At 35.6% G+C, this 16,351-nt stretch overlaps 2 protein-coding genes across 4 annotated transcripts; one reads left to right on the top strand and one right to left on the bottom strand.

Moving 5' to 3' along the window:
• Positions 1 to 4,844: 4,844 nt before the first annotated feature.
• LOC109159734 (probable RNA-binding protein EIF1AD) lies at positions 4,845 to 10,269 on the bottom strand. 3 transcript variants are annotated; one of them, XM_019307845.1, is made up of 8 exons: positions 9,854 to 10,269; positions 9,027 to 9,100; positions 6,900 to 6,977; positions 6,027 to 6,185; positions 5,828 to 5,903; positions 5,573 to 5,699; positions 5,171 to 5,399; positions 4,845 to 4,873 (listed from the first exon to the last, which is right to left on the bottom strand). In XM_019307845.1, the coding sequence occupies exons 4-7, from the start codon at positions 6,138 to 6,140 to the stop codon at positions 5,210 to 5,212; spliced, it is 507 nt and encodes a 168-aa protein (XP_019163390.1). In that variant the 5' UTR covers positions 6,141 to 6,185; positions 6,900 to 6,977; positions 9,027 to 9,100; positions 9,854 to 10,269; the 3' UTR covers positions 4,845 to 4,873; positions 5,171 to 5,209. The 3 variants fall into 3 exon arrangements, with proteins under 3 accessions (XP_019163390.1, XP_019163389.1, XP_019163391.1); XM_019307844.1 differs by lacking the exon at positions 4,845 to 4,873 and having other exon boundaries at positions 5,010 to 5,399; XM_019307846.1 differs by lacking the exons at positions 4,845 to 4,873; positions 9,854 to 10,269 and having other exon boundaries at positions 5,010 to 5,399; positions 9,027 to 9,173.
• Positions 10,270 to 11,378: 1,109 nt separating this feature from the next.
• Positions 11,379 to 15,287, top strand: LOC109159920 (protein FAR1-RELATED SEQUENCE 5-like). The gene is made up of 7 exons (XM_019308031.1): positions 11,379 to 11,436; positions 12,483 to 12,560; positions 12,764 to 12,789; positions 12,925 to 13,442; positions 13,563 to 13,694; positions 14,168 to 14,578; positions 14,762 to 15,287. The coding sequence occupies exons 1-7, from the start codon at positions 11,379 to 11,381 to the stop codon at positions 15,285 to 15,287; spliced, it is 1,749 nt and encodes a 582-aa protein (XP_019163576.1).
• Positions 15,288 to 16,351: the final 1,064 nt, after the last annotated feature.

Here is a 16,351-nt window from a genome sequence, read left to right as displayed (position 1 = left end):
TCTTTGACCTTCTTTAAGTGTGAGAATATGATAGTATTGGTCTTCTACTTTTCTGGTCATGCCTTCCCCTCCATTCTCCCACAGGAATACATTTTTGAAAGTGTAGTTTTTAGCCTGAGGATGGAAAGTAGGTTGGGAATGAAGGTTCCCGAGTTATCGTTCTCAAAGGATTGTAAATTTGGAAGCAAAGAGATATGCTAGTGAGTTAGCGCGGGGATTCAAGCTTGTCACTTACGAAATTCAAAGAGCATTGTTTAATTAAAGTAAATTGAGAGCAAGAGTGCAAGAGTAAATGATAGTATGCAAGTATAGATCAAATTGGGGAGACGGGACTAGGATTGCTCCTTTATTGCAAAGTGCTTCTAGTGTCTTAGGTAGGAGTTGTGAGATTTGTGATTATTGCATTTCAAGCGAGTTGTTTAGCAATGCCATAGCCATTTTAGGTCTTTATGGTTATCATAGGGCAATGTAGCACCCGAGTGTCAGCATGTCTCTATGAGTCAATTCAACAAACACATGGTCTATACCTCATTCCGGGCTACGCCCTCTCAGATCTTAGGCGGGAATTATAAATGGAAATGAGGCTACATCAACCTAACAATCTCTTATCTAGAGTGACGAATCCTAAACTATCAATAGAGTTGGGCCCCACTCCTAGGATATAAGACAAATCTTCCTTTTCCAATATGAAATTACACAATCATCACAATCACAACTCCAATCAATCAATTAAACATCACACTAGCACAATTGAAATAAATTCACAATCCTAACCCTAGATATTTAGCTACTCATATTCATAGATGGTAAACACAAGGAATTGAAGAATTGCATTGTAGATGAAGATGAAAAGTAAGAAATTGATGAAAGTAAAGAGAGTACCAATCTTCAATCCAAGATGAAATACAATCAATAATTGAGGAGGATTAGCTTCTAGATCACAAGAGTTGTCAATTCTTCCAATCTAGATCTTCCTTCTTCTAAGATTTAAGAGAGTTCTTGAGAGCTAAAACGGAGATTAGGTCATATCTCCCTTGAACGAATAAAGAGATAGTAAATAATGGGGTACTTAGTACTCTTGATTATACTGATTTCGAGACTTGTATAGATTGCATTAAGAGAAAGCAAACGAAAAAAGTCTAAGAAAGGTTCCAAAAGAAGTTCAAGCATATTAGAAATCATACATACTGACATTTGCTGTCTAGATATGGATATGCCAAGTCAAAAGTATTTTATCACCTTTATTGATGATTATTCACGATTTACTTGTGTATTTGATTCATAACAAGAATGAAGCATTGGATGCCTTCAAGTCTTTTAAGACTAAAGTTTATAACCAATGTCGGAAACAAATACATATAGTAAGATCCGACAAAGGTGGTGAATAGTATGGTAGGTACACAGTGGACAAGCACCAAGTCCTTTTGCTAAGTTTTTCAAGAACATGGGATTGTTGCCTAATACACCATGCCTGGTTCTCCGGGCCAAAATGGTATTGTTGAAAGAAGAAACCGAATGCTTATTGACATGATGTGGAGTATGCTTAGCAACTCAAAACGTCCTAAATTTCTGTGGGCCGAAGCACCTAAGACGACTATGTATATATTAAACAGTGTTCCAACCAAGACTGGCCCAAATACACCATTTGAGTAATTTAAAGGTTGGAAATTGAGTTTGCAACATATGCGTATTTGGGGATGTCCGTTTGAGGTGAGGACATATAACCCACAAGAAAAGAAGTAGGATTTGAGGACTATTAGTGGTTTCTTTATTGGATACGCATAATCTTACAAGGGTTACATATTTTATTGCCCATCTCATTCAACTAGGATTGTGGAATCAAGAAATGCTAAGTTTCTTGAAGATGATATGATCATGGTTGCAGTAGGCGCTAGGCGCTAGTCGGGCGACCGGGCAGCGCCTAGCGCCTAGGCGGTCTAGGCGGCGCCTAGGCGGATTCTAGGCGGCGCTAGGCGGGCACCAAAAAAATTAAAAAAAATAGTAACAGACTTGTAGTTCGACAATTTTAATGAGGTTGTTTTCAACGTTCACTCAAATAACACATCTAAATAAATGAAATAATGATAATTTATAAGTCATAATGTCATAATAATATTAAAATCAATAATTAATGAAAGACGACATCGGTCAAAATCGAACAAAATCGGTCAAAAACGGTCAAAATCGGACTAAATCGGTCGACTCGGCCGAGTTGACCGACTCGGCCGAGTTTGCCGAGTTTGGCCGCCCAGGCCGCCTAGGCGGCCGGCCGAGTTTTGGCCGAGTTTTGGCCAAAACTCCAAGGCTCGGGGCCGCCTAGCGCCTAGGCGGCTAGGCGGCCGAGTTTTGCAACCTTGGATATGATTAGTGAGAGGGATCGGTTCAATGATTTGATTTCTAATCACGATCATATTGAATCATGTCCTTCTACGTCATTGGATAGGTTGATAATATTTTCAAGCACCCCTCAAGTTCAAACGGGTATTGAACAATCTATTGGAGAAGTTCCACAAAATGCTGATATTATTCCAATAGATCAACTAATTCAGGAATTCCTAAAGCGGTAGTTGAACTGCTAACTTCTCAAGAAGATGGCAGTTCAACATTAAGACGATCTAATCGAGAAAAAATACCGTCAATTCCGAGTGATTATATAGTGTATGGAGTCAAAAATGATCCGGAAATGTTTTCACAAGCCATAAACTGAGAGTCAGATTTATGGTATGAAGTCAAGAACGAAAAAATGAGTTCCAAGCGGAGCAATGGGGTTTGGGACCTTGGTGAATTGCCAAATGGGGCCAAGGCTATTAGCTGTAAATGGGTCTATAAGACTAAAAATGACTAATTAGACAACATTGAGCGATACAAGGCTAGACTCGTTGCTAAAGGGTTTACTCAAAAAGAAGGAATCGACTAGATGGAGACCTTTTTCTCCTGTATCAAAGAAAGATTCACTTCGTATAATTTTGGCTTTGGTTGCACATTTCAATCTTGAATTGCAACAAATGGATGTGAAAACGACATTCCTTAATGGTGATCTAGAAGAGGTGGTTTATATGAAACAACTTGAAGGTTTCTCCTCTAGTGAAGGTGATCATTTGGTTTGTAAGCTCAAAAAGTCCATCTACGGTTTAAAAAAAACTTCCTACCAATGATATATCAAGTTTGACAGGGTCATTTCTTCATATGTATTTGTTGAAAGTCCCTTAGATCATTGCATATACCAGAAAGTAAGTAGGAGTAAATTTTGTTTTCTTGTTTTATATGTGGATAATATTTTGCTAGCAACAAATGATAAGGGGATGTTGCATGAGGTTAAGCAATTCCTTTCTAAGAACTTTGACATGAAAGATATGGGTGAGACATCTTATGTCATTGGCATAAAGATCCATAGGGATAGATCCTTGGGTATTCTGGGACTATCGTAAGAAACCTATATCAACAAAGTCTTAGAAAATTTTTGGATGAAGGATTGTTCACCAAATCCAGCTCCTATAGTGAGAGGTGATAAATTTCAGTTTGGACCAGTGTCCAAAGAATGATTTTGAAAGAGAATCCATGAAGAATATTCTTTATGCTTCATTTGTAGGGTGTCTCGGGTATGTTCGAGTCTGTACCAAGTCGGACATTGCCTTTGCTGTTGGAATGCTGGGACGATATCAAATCAATCCGGGTTTAGAGCACTAGAGAGATACAATGAAGATTTTGAGGTATCTCAAGGGTACCAAAGATTATAAGCTTGTGTTCAAGCAAACAGGCATTTTAGACGTTGTTAGATATTCTGATGCAGACTTTGCCAGTTGCATTGATTCTTGGAAATCAATTTTGGGGTACATTTTTATCATGGTTGGTGGAGCTGTTTCATGGAGAAGTGTTAAACAAACTCTTGTCACAACTTCTACCATGAAAACCAAGTTCATTTCATGTTTTGGGGCTACATCTCAAGGTGTATGGCTTAAGAATTTCATTTCCGAGCTTAGAGTTATGGACTCTATTTCTAAGTCGTTAAAGGTTTATTGTGACAACTTAGCTGCAGTCGGTTATCAGGGAGCGTGTTAAGGATAAGGAAGTGGTCATTGAGCATATAAGGACTGAGTTGATGATTGTTGATCCCTTGATTAAAGGCATACCACACATTCAAGTTTAGGGATTTTATTGAGAAAATGAGACTTGGAACCACTTTGTAAAATTTGTATACATTTAATTATTTTAAGAAATTCTTAAAGCATTCAGATATTTTCTCATTATTGTATTGTGTACATATTTTATTATTGTGAAAAAATATATATCCTTCAAACCTGGAATAAAGATAAGGTTTATCTATTAAGTTTTACTTAGAGAACAAGTTACGTTGTAATTATAGTAGATACTACTCGTATTAAAAAAACATATCTCTATAGTTCATGTTCTTTGTTTCTTTAAGTATGTAATTGCACCAAGTGAGAAAATATTACATTTTCTATTTAGAAAATGCAATAAATGGTGCAAGTTATGAGGGTCCTTAAATAACCATTAAGTGGTGCCATCAAGTATTGTAACGGTTTCCGTTACAAAGTCTATATTGATGGCATATAAACTATATAAGCAAGGTATATAAGCTATATAAGCAAGGTCCCCCACTGCTTAGGTTACTGTCTGTTTGACAATACATACACCATCTATACCGAACCATAGAAAAAGTGGGAGATAACCTGCCAAAACATCTACAACAACTTCAAGGCAAATTCCTAAATAATAACTATGGCTGAAAATTAGTTCTTATTTGTTACATATAGGATATTGTATAAATGTATATGTGTTGATATTCCACTTACAACATTTACAAACTCAACAAACGGTATTCGAAAAAATCTGAGTTCAGACAATGAATTATGAGTGTGTTTAATTCGCACATGGAAATCGGAATAAATATCAAATACTTAGTAATGGTAATAGATTTTGGTGAAAGTATTTAACATGTTTGGTAATAGAGTGGAATGAGAATGGTTACTAATAGTAGTGCTTAAGAATGAATAATGGAATAAAATCCATATTTTATTTGGGTATGAATTTTTCAATTGATGGGATATTCGAAACCCATAGTAGTGTTCTAAAACCTATCAACCAAACAATAACAATCACTTTCATACCCATTCCTATGGACAAAACCAATCAACCAAACACAACCTATATTGTTTCCCAGATCGGAAGTGAATTTGATTAGTGCAAATCAGGAATCAGCCTCGGATTCCGATTCTGTCTCTGATTCTGATTGGAAAGGCTTTAGTCTGTTGGTATTGGCTTCTAACGGAGGAAGTCCATCATCATCGCTCGAGTCTTCAATATCTTGTGTCTGAGAAGTATGTCTCTCCAAATTTTCCTTTGAAGTTTCTACTACTGCAGATTTGAAGATTTCAGGCCTGCATTGAAAGTAGAAACATAGCGATAAACACGAGACTCCAAAGCACAGAATAGTTTCTCAATGTCACTATTCTAACTGAGTCTTAGAACATGTGAGTTGCATTCAATTATTCAAAGGCTGAATTCAATTACGCAAATAAAGAATTTCTTTGTATTAGTTTCAAGCACTCACCATTCTGGAGACTTTTGATACTCACGAACTTGATCATAGAAAAGCACTTGTGTAACAATGCAACCCACTTTTCTACCTGACTCTATAGCCTCCTCTCTCCCACTCTCATCGACCACAACAAAGTTCCCTATTCTTTCCCAGAAAAGAAAGATCGTACAAATCAGAACTTCATATTCACTTTCCTTTTCCTCCCAAAATAAAAGCTAAAAATTGATATACATGTACAAGCTATTCTCTTAATAGAGCAAAGCAAACCTCTTTTAATCCACATGCTCTTTTGAAACTTAGCTGGGAAAATTGCTAATGACTTTTCACCATTTGCATCCAATACCTTTACATTCAAATAATTCAACTTAGAATCATGCAATACACAAAACATACATATATGCAAATATTGTGTGTGTGTGTGTGTGTGTAGAAAGAGAGAGAGAGAGCATTGGAGAAGGAGAGTCACCTCGATTATATTCGAGCCACGGAGGTCAACTACTTGCATAATGCTTTGGCCTTGTTGAAGGATTGCAGTTTTTTCTTTCCCAGCTCTCTTCAAATTCTTTCTTCCTCCTTTCATGGCTTCTTATTCTTTTTCCCCTTCTTGTAGTCAATCTAGTAGAGACTTGAAACCCAAAACAACATCATTAGTCATAGTTTCACAAAAATGATGCAAAACTGGTTACTTGGGTTAGCAATAGCATCACAGTCATTAACATTGCTAGAGAAATATGAGGGTGGTCTGGATGAGAGTCACTTAAAACTAGAGGTGTAATAAGCCGAGCCCGAGCCGGATGAACCTAGGTTGGCTCGAGCGGTCAAATTATTCTGTGGACCCGGGTCTACCTTGCAATGTGTACCCGCCTACCAGGGTCCAAAAATACACAATTTATATACTGAAGGTTCACAATTTAACTACCGAATGCTCACAATTTTATATACTAAATGTTCACAATTTACATACTGAATGTTCACAATTCAGTATGTAAATTGTGAACATTCCGTATATAAATTGTGTATTTTGACCCAGGTCCACCTTCCCAGTCCATGGCATAACTATTGCTAATTTTCATATCCCTCGACCTCAATTCGATGGCTCGATTTGAGCTTAAAGTTTTCAGCTCAAATTTTTGAGCTATTGAATAACTTGAAGCCAACTTCACAGTTTTTCCCTGGAAAACACCACAAGAACTAATGATTCAAAAAATAGATGCAGGAGCCTAAGATTATTACACAAAACCAAACTAATATATGTTTAGATTAACTGGTTGAGGAAGGATTAATAATCAAATTTGCAGTTCGTTGTTCGCTGAAATAGAATGAACAGGTAAAAAAATACCAGTTGCCAAGTCGTTGTTCCCTGGAAACCAGAGTATTGCCTTCGTCAGCTGCTCGCAGTCTTCGTTGCACACTCGCACTGTAACACCCCCAAAATTTAAGTATAGAAACTAAGGAATAAAAAGAAAATATTTCTCAAAATATGCGGAAGCTAAACCAACAACACGGGGTGTTATGCCACACTTGGGTTATTCTAAACCCAAATGCACAGGCTACAAAGTTTCTATCTACAATCCAAATACAAGGTTGAATAATCCGATTACAACTAACTATAAAATAATCTAGGTTCTAATCCATTCAACTATACCATAAACAATTCTCGGATACAAATTCTATTACAAGGCATACGAACTATACACAGCGCTCTAAAAGCAAGCCACTAATTTCATCTCCTGAAAACAAAAGATTTAGGAAAAACACAAACAACAGAATTAGCATAAAATGCTAAGTAAGCTCTACTCCGCCCTGTAAAATAAATACATTTATAATTTGAAAATAATTATACTTTGTAAACAAATTTTGAGACTTGAATAGATCACCATTTAGAAAACATTTAGTCAAGTGAATATATAGGTACATAACTACCGTAAAAATATTCTCGACTCACACCCAAAAATAGGTATTATATCCTTTCTCAAAATAGTTTTCCCAAAAGTAGGTTAGGCACCAAGGCCATACACACTCTAGTCAGAAAAACACTACATTTGATACAAGTTGATAGAGATCCCAAATAATAATACTTAGCACTTCCCAAAATGGTATAACTAATATATAGTCATCCTTTCTTATTTTCAAAATAACATAAGTATAGAGGGTTCGAAGTAAGCTTTCTCACATAATACTTTACAATACAATAATCATTTGTATAAACCATCATCTCTCATAAGCATTTCTAAGATATACATAATATAGATATGGAGGAACTCATAGCAACATATAGTTTACTCATCGATTACTCATCTCAAGACATAGATATTCTCAAATAATCATTTTTAGTATAGACTTTCTCATAAGCCATTCTCAAAACATATACATCAATAATCATAGGTATGGAGGAATTCAAATCATATTTCTCAAATCAGTTTTCCAAGTATCACATATACATATGGAGGAATATCATAACCATCACTGACGAGATTTCACATGTCCATATACTCTAATATATATAAGGTGAAAGGGACAAAGGGTCTTAGATCAACTAAGCCCTAGTGACACAGTAATCCACTCTACCGGCCACTCCACAAGTTTGTCCCTTTTGTGGGATAAAGGACTAAAACCTTAAGTGTGCACACCCTCTAATGGGCTTCCCCCACCCAAAAGAGTAGTAACTAGTCCAAGTAGCCCAGGATGTTTTCTACCAGGCTACTCCACATATAATAGGTATCCAGGATGCTTTCTACCAGATACAATCTCATCAAAATAGGGCCAGAACCCACATAGGACCAAAGTCCACCATTCATCAACCATCCAACATATCCACATATCCTCCAAAAATAGATACATTTTATATATCCTCCAAAAATAAGAATAGTTATCCAAAAATAGATTTTCGTAAACATTCTCATTTTCCCGTAGACTATTTAAATCACAACTTTCAAATAGCATAGAGTATATATAACCCATCAATATCCATACGTTCCAAATTAGTTTTAATCCTCCAAAAAGAATACAATAGTATGCAAAATAATACATTTTCTCTAATTTACACATTTCTTCCAAAAAGATAGTTCTTCAAAAATAAATATAACTCCATATCCTCCAACATAAACACAGTTTCACTCATTTCAATATACTTAGGTTTTCAACCACAATTTCTCAAAGTATGAGTTTCATCGAACTCTATAGCAATATAAATATATATCACAAAATTATAAGTTTTCCAATACTCAAATCAATCTCAATTATAATAGGTTTTCAATATGTAAAACATTTGGGCACACCATAGATTATACACCTTTCAAAAATATAGTTTCAACCCATATAGATCACAAGTCAACCCCAAAATAACATATTTTGCTATTTATCACATTTTGAAACTAGAACACATTTTAAAATAATTTAAGTAAACAACTCAAATAAGTAGCACATTTAATAGGGCAAAGTAATTTAAACGGACATAGAAACTTACCTCACAGCTAAGCTCCAAAAGCCAAACACCCTACCTTAGGCTCAACTCTTAAACTAGCCACTTCTATAGAGAACCTGTGAATCAATCAATTCTTCATTTAATCATTAATCCATAATCATTAATAGTCCCCAACCGAAATTACCACACCATCCACTTCATCATCATATACTATTAATATTCTACGTAGTCCATCATCATCTAATCAACACAGAATCCATAATTATCACCATTCTAAATCATTATCTAATCACCCATTATTAATACTATAATCATCATTATTATACTCATCATAAACCATCATATTATTTCATAGCATCATCATGTATCATCATATAATAACCAACCATCATTAGCCATTAATCCCCATTAACTTACTAATCCTAATAATCATCATTATTATATTATCATCTAGTCCATAACTATTACATTAGTCATCATACCATCATCATTAATATTAGTAATTAGTAATTAGTAATTAAATATTAAACCAGAATCAACCTTCATCAATTAATCAACATCACAATCTGATCATCATCCGTAATATAAATTATAATCACCAATGATTAACTCATCATCATTATTCCATAATCCATTCATCATCATCAACACCCATAACCCCTCATTATCATCTTTAACCCATTTCCAAATTACACTTCTGCGTCTACTTCACTCAGATTAATCCATCCATTCATTATTAACTAATTAAATAAACAACTCAAATCAATAACACTAATTATTGTAATTAAACCTTCACCAAAGTCATTAGTCTTTAATTGCCTTTATAATCCATATTCAGAACAACTTCAACAACAACAATGGAAGCTCACCTTCCTTCGACGACCAACTCTCGCTACCAACACCGTCGAAACCAGCTACACCACTAGCCGGACCACGCTACTACTACCGGAAACTACTCTGCTCTGCCCTCGTCGCCGCCTACTGCTTCGCCGGAGCTCGCCGAGGAATACCGCCGTTGCTGCCGCGTCGGAAAAAAAAGAGAGGAGAGGCAGAGGCTCCCAGACGTTCTAGCCGTCCTCAGTTCGCCGGAAGGAGTCGGAACTGTATACCCCGTAGCTTCTTCGCGCCACTGGTTCGTCGCGTCTGTGCTGTCTCGCCGACCGGAAGAAGGGAAAAAGGGCTGATGACAGTGATGGGTGGTCGTTGGTGGAGATTGTTGTCCGCTGCAGTCGACGAAGAAGAAGGTGTCAATGGCGGTGGCGGCTGCTATCTTAAGGATAGATAGATACTGGACCAAGGGTATGAATTTATATATATATTATAACAAAGCTAGGGTTTTGGGTCACAAAACTTGTTAGTGTACAATTTGGGCTAGGAAATTGGACTAAAAGTATTTTTCTTTTTGCTCAAGAAAAATTATTTGGGCTTTTTAGAAAATTTGATATTTATATAAAAATAATTTTGTCAGGTTGATATAGATTTTGAGTAGCAAAATTATGAGTTATCAAATAATTTATTTGAACTTTGAGACAATAATTTGTTTTTGAAACATTTTGGGCTAAAATATTTAGGATTGAAAAATAGATTTTGTTACTAGGAATATTTTATTAAAATAAGTTGTTATAAAATATCGGGGTGTCACACGCACTACGCAATCGCAGTCTTCACCGCACTCTCGCACTACGCAGAGTCGCAGATTGCAATCCGCAGAGAGATAGGGTCGTTGTTGGCCTAACCGGGGTGATCGCTTTGACGGCCGGAGGCGTCGTGCCGGCTTGCCTGCTAAAGTGCTGTCATGGCGTTGTCTCGAGTCCTTCTGTTGGTCGCAGATTCTGGAGTGCTATTCAGCGGTCGTGTGAGATTAGGGTTTCTAAATTTTTATTTTCAGTGCGTTTTTTTTTTTTTTGAATTTTTAGTGCATTTTTTATACAATTTTTCATTTTTTTAAAAGAAATCTAAATGTTTTTTTAAAAAAATCAAAATAAAAAGCAAAAAAAATAATATTTATTTTCCATTTAAAAATAAGGATAAAGTACAAATAAGTCACTGAACTATTTGGGAAATAACAATTAAGTCAATGAACTCAAATAACCTCTAAATAAGGCACTAGGACCGCAATTTATGTCGTGCCACCGAATGCACCTTGCAAGGTGCATACGGTTGCAAAACGGCGTCGTTTTATTAAAAAACGACACGGCTCGCATAAAATAAAATAATAAAAAAAAAATTGAATGGCCGTTAACGGCGTTATTCATATCGTATTTGCGATTTTTGCACGCTTTCAAAGTTTTAGTAGTCTTGCGAATTTTGGTAGTTTGGCGTTTTGATTTTAGTATACGTGAAATCGCAATAGCAATCGCAGTCGTTTTCCTGATTTTGTGTATGGATTATATGATGGAGGAGGCAGTAGATCAGAGAGATCAAGCAGTTGATGAATTGCATACAATTCCAGGTTATTTTGCATTTGGTTTTTTATGGATTTGTGATCGTTTGCGATTATTTTGATTGTTGCAGTGTGATATATTGTTTAGGTGTTTATATTTAGTGCGATTGTATATAACGTATGCATGGTTGCAGTAGGCGTTAGGAACTAGTCGGGCGCCCGGACAGTGCCTAGCGCCTAGGCGGTCTAGGCGGAATCTAGGCGGCGCTAGGCGGGCGCCAAAAAAACAGTGGTAAACTTGCAGTTTGACAATTTTAATGAGGTTGTTTTCAACATTTAATCAAATAACACATCCAAATAAATGAATTAATGATATTCGTAAGTCATAACATCAAAACAATGGTTTTCAAAAAAAAAAATCATTAAAACAATATTAAAAATTAAAAATACTCAAATATGAAATACTCAAATACTTCAATCATCTAAAGATTCAAAGTATCAAACTAGTTTACGAGTGTATATATGTCATATTATATATATGTATGCGCGCGCGCAGACACACACACACACACATATATAATAAAAAAAATAGGCCGAGCCGATCGAGTTAACTCGACCGAAATGGACGAGTTAACTTGACTAACTTAGACGCTAGGCGGCCAAATCGACCGAGTTAGGCGCTAGGCGGACGCCTAAGCGGCCGGTAACCTAGGCGGGCGCCTAGGGGGGAAATCGCCACGGTCTAGAGGCGCCTAGCGCCTAGGCGGGGCCTAGACGGGCGCCTAAACCGATTTTTACGACCCTGAACGTATGTGATGTTGGTCATTCTAGTCTGAGATCATTCGTAATTTTTGGGTGTTTATGTGTTTATGGTTTTCTGAATGAACGAAATATATATCCATAATTTTTGAACTATATGACCAGAAGTTGTTATATATCCAGAATTATAATAGTATATATCCAGGATTTTGTGAACGGATACTCTGTTCTGGATTGTATATCCATAATTATTGAACTTTATGTACAGAAATTGTGAGCTATATATCCAGAATTCTAATACTATATATTCAAAATTTCTAAACTGATACTCTGTTCTGGCTTGTAACATTATGCAGTCAGTGAAGATGTTGTTGTTGATTCATCAAGTTCAGATCCAAAAGAGTTAGACATTGATGGTTCTTCTTCAATTCCAGGTTTATATGTAGTTTTATATGCTCATAATTCACATTGTTCAGCATTGTTATATTTTCATTCTTTTTCCATGGAAAATGTTATTCCTTTTGTAGAGCATGGTTGGATTTATTCGGGATTTCCCGCACCCCCTCTACTTAGGAATTATATTTTCAATGGAATGTGTATTATTTGTTATACTTGAGGTTATATTTTGCATTTGCAGTTGATGAAGATTTGGTTGGTGTTGTTGTAAGTAACGGGGTTGAAGCTTAAGAGTTGTATAACAATTATGCATATAGAGTTGATTTTAGTGTGAGGAAGGGTAATCAACGTTGCAAGGTATATAGTAAAACAGTCCAAATTAAGATGTTTATGTGTTCTAAGGCTGGTTTTAAGGTTAAGGCAAATGCTGGTGTTAGGGCATATTCAAAAATTGACATAAGGACAGGGTGTGGTGCATGTTTTCAGTTTGACGTGGGTGAGGATGGGTTGTGCACGGTTACAAAACACGTAAAAGTGCACAACCACGAGTTATGTGCGGTAGACAAGAGTCATCTTCTCCGTTCACATAGAAATGTGGGTGATAATCAGCTGTTATATTTAAAAGATTTGAAGAAAAGTGGTGTTGCAATGGCAGATGGTATTAGGTTTTTGAAACATCAAGCAGGGGGGTCTCCATTAATTGGTTTCACTAATCGAGATGCTTATAATTCGAATGCTTCTGATACATCAAAGTGTTTGGATGGAACAGATTCAAACTCATTAATTGAAATATTTAGGAAGAGGCAGTCGACTGAGTCTGATTTTTTCTTCGATTTTGAAGTTGATTGCGATTCAAGACTGTGCAGTTTTTTTTGGAGGGATGGTCGGATGAGACAAGACTATGAGTTGTTTGGGGATTTGTTAGTGCATGATACAACATATCGCACCAATAAATATGATATGATTTGTGGCCCTTTTGTAGGGATGAACCATCACTGTATGAATGTAATGTTTGGATGTGGTTTTTTGATGAATGATAGGATAGAATCATTTGTGTGGTTGTTTAGAGCATTTTTAAGATCTATGAATGGGAAGTGTCCGCAGTCCCATGGCTGCTGCTATTTGTCAGGTGTTTCCAACATCACGTCATCGTCTTTGCATATGACATATTGGTGATAATTCGAAGAAGCATATCAAGGCGTTAAGGAATAATAAGGATTTCTTGGATATGTTTAACTGTGTGTTGAAATACACAGAGACTGAAGCTAATTTTGAATTTTATTGGACAAGGTATGTCCACTAATTTTTTATTTATTTTTCATTCCAGTAAAGGAATTGTGGATATTTAGTATTAGAATTATGGATATATAGTATTAGAATTATGTGAACATGTAGTAGTAAAGCATGGAACTTTCTGATTGTTTCTGAATTACATGCATTCAATTTATGGATTTATAGTATTGGAATTGTGAATATATAGCATTAGAATTATGGATATATAGTATTAATTGTCTGAACATGTAGTAGTGAAGCAGTGAGCTTCCTGTTTGTCTTTGAATTATATGCATTCAATTTATGGATTTATAGTATTGGATTTGTGGATATATAGCATTAGAGTTCTGAACACATGTCTTATCATTTTCAGGCTGGTGACTGACTATAAGTGTCACAAGAATAGTTGGATACAAAAGATGTATGACTATAGGGAGAAGTGGTGTCCAGCATTCAACAAGGATTATTTTTCAGGGGGCATTTTATCGTCGCAAAGGAGTGAAACTACTAATCATTCGATTTCAAGAAGGCTGTCTAAGACTGCGGGTCTTTGTGATTTTTATTCATCATTTGTTAGTGTAATTTTTGAATGGAGAAGCAAAGAGAATGGTGAAGATTTTCGTTGTGCTCAAGGGGTACCCACTATGATGATGAAGCACGTAAAACTTCTTTTACACGCTAGAGATGTATATACGATTGAGATATATTTTTTGTTTGAGGAACAATTTATGAAAGGCAATGCTTGTCATCAAGAAATGGTGTTGAATGATGGCTGTCAGTTCAAGTATCATGTATGACGTCCAGATATAGATATTATAAGGCATGAAGTTAGTTTTAAGTTGGCAACCTTGGACATTTCGTGTAGTTGCAAGTTGATTTCCGAGTTGGGAATTTTATGCTGCCATTGTTTACGTATTCTTCATATACATTGTGTTTCTAGTATGCCTAATAAATATATCATGAAAAGGTGGACTAAAAAGGTTGCTGATGGTAGGGATGTGAATACTAGTCCAATGTTTTATAGAGCTGGTGTCTCTCCTTCAATTTGGGCTGTGGAGATTTGTAGAAAATTTCAAAGATTGATTGTATCTAGTCAAGATAACAGTGTAACTAGGCAGTTCTGCGATGAAGCAGTTGAGGATGCAAAGAAAAAGGTTGAAGTTGAGATTGGCTATGTGCATATTGAAGAGTGTGGTGTTTCATCTTCAAGTGGTGTCATTCAAAATCCTTCAAACCGGAGATCAAAAGGTGAGCGTAATGTAAGGAGGAGTAGTGTTATTGAAAAGAAGTACAGTGTTGCAAGGGGGAGGAGGAGTGTTGCAAATAAAGTTGCTTCGAGTACAAAGGGTGTTGTTCAGTCGTTGGTTTTGGAAATTATATCTGAGATTGCCGGGGATGGGTACCTTGTACATCCAAGTTCTGGGAGTTCGGAGTTTTGTCAGTTTAGTAATGATTTAGATGATAATGCAGTTGTAGATTGGGATTGGGGTTAATACAAGTTGTTAGTTGTTTTGAGGATATCAATTTACAAGTTTTTGATCTGTGTATTCAAAATTTTAGTACTTGTTGCTTTGCAGGTTTAAAACTATATATCCATAATATTAAAGCTATTTATCCATAATACTAAAGCTATATATCCATAATATTAGAGCTATACATCCATATTCTGAGAACTATATGACCACAAATTATTGGACTTGTATGTCAAATTAGTAAAAGTGTTCATAATGTTATATCAATATATCCACAATATTAAAGCTATATGTCCATAATATTAGAAATATAAATTCATAAATAGTTGAACTTGATGTTTACACTTATGTAAAATGTTATGTTCACAGTTGTACAAATATTCATAACTTTATATCAATATATCCACAATCTTAAACCTATATGTCCATAATCTTTGAAATATAAATTCATGAATATTTTGAACTTTATGTTTACACTTATGTACAATGTTCATAATTTTATATCCATATATACACAATCTTAAAGCTATATATCCATAATATGAGAACTATATATTCCGTGAATTTCATAGATCAGAATTTGCAAAAATTGCAATAAAGTTGTTACAAAACAATCTGTGAACTTCATAAGATCAGAAATTGCAACAATTGCAATAAAGTTGTTACAAAACAATGTTTGATCATAACAAAAAACGTTCAATGATCTTTGCACTTTTACTTCTTCTTGTCTTCAATCTTTGCAACTTTTATGACCTGGCTTATGACGGTGTTCAATTTTGATGTGATGATACAAGCAGCATACTTTGCCCTAAACTCACAAATGAAGCTAGCCTGTAAATTAAGAAAAATAAATAATTAGTTTATTGTAATTTTGTTATCCTTTTTTAATGTAGTTTGAATGTAATATATTTATGTTACTCTTACATTTGTGCGCATATGTTTCCTGAACCCAGGATCCCGGTTCTCGAGAGCTCCACCCATGTAAGTCTCCATATGCCGCATTACATATATGCCACAGTTGGTGACATTCTCAGCATTTTTCCAGTCCATGGCAAGGAACTCTACTGGCATGCTGTTCAGTTTGG

This window comes from Ipomoea nil, unplaced genomic scaffold, assembly GCF_001879475.1.
Source record: "Ipomoea nil cultivar Tokyo-kokei standard unplaced genomic scaffold, Asagao_1.1 scaffold2845, whole genome shotgun sequence".
Taxonomy (NCBI): Eukaryota; Viridiplantae; Streptophyta; class Magnoliopsida; order Solanales; family Convolvulaceae; genus Ipomoea; species Ipomoea nil.
The sequence above is the reverse complement of the archived record's forward strand: the minus strand, read 5'-3'. Positions and strand labels throughout refer to the sequence as shown.

Excerpts from the sequence above, each read along its gene's own strand:
- LOC109159734 (XM_019307845.1), bottom strand. The coding sequence starts at position 6,140 with ATGAAAGGAGGAAGAAAGAATTTGAAGAGAGCTGGGAAAGAAAAAACT. Across the intron at positions 5,904-6,026 it reads GTGGCTCGAATATAATCGAG|GTATTGGATGCAAATGGTGA; the intron begins GTGACTCTCCTT and ends TTGAATGTAAAG. Across the intron at positions 5,400-5,572 it reads TATCAAAAGTCTCCAGAATG|GCCTGAAATCTTCAAATCTG; the intron begins GTGAGTGCTTGA and ends CTTTCAATGCAG.
- LOC109159920 (XM_019308031.1), top strand. The coding sequence starts at position 11,379 with ATGGAGGAGGCAGTAGATCAGAGAGATCAAGCAGTTGATGAATTGCAT. Across the intron at positions 13,443-13,562 it reads TATGAGTTGTTTGGGGATTT|GATAGAATCATTTGTGTGGT; the intron begins GTTAGTGCATGA and ends GATGAATGATAG. Across the intron at positions 13,695-14,167 it reads TCTTTGCATATGACATATTG|GCTGGTGACTGACTATAAGT; the intron begins GTGATAATTCGA and ends TATCATTTTCAG.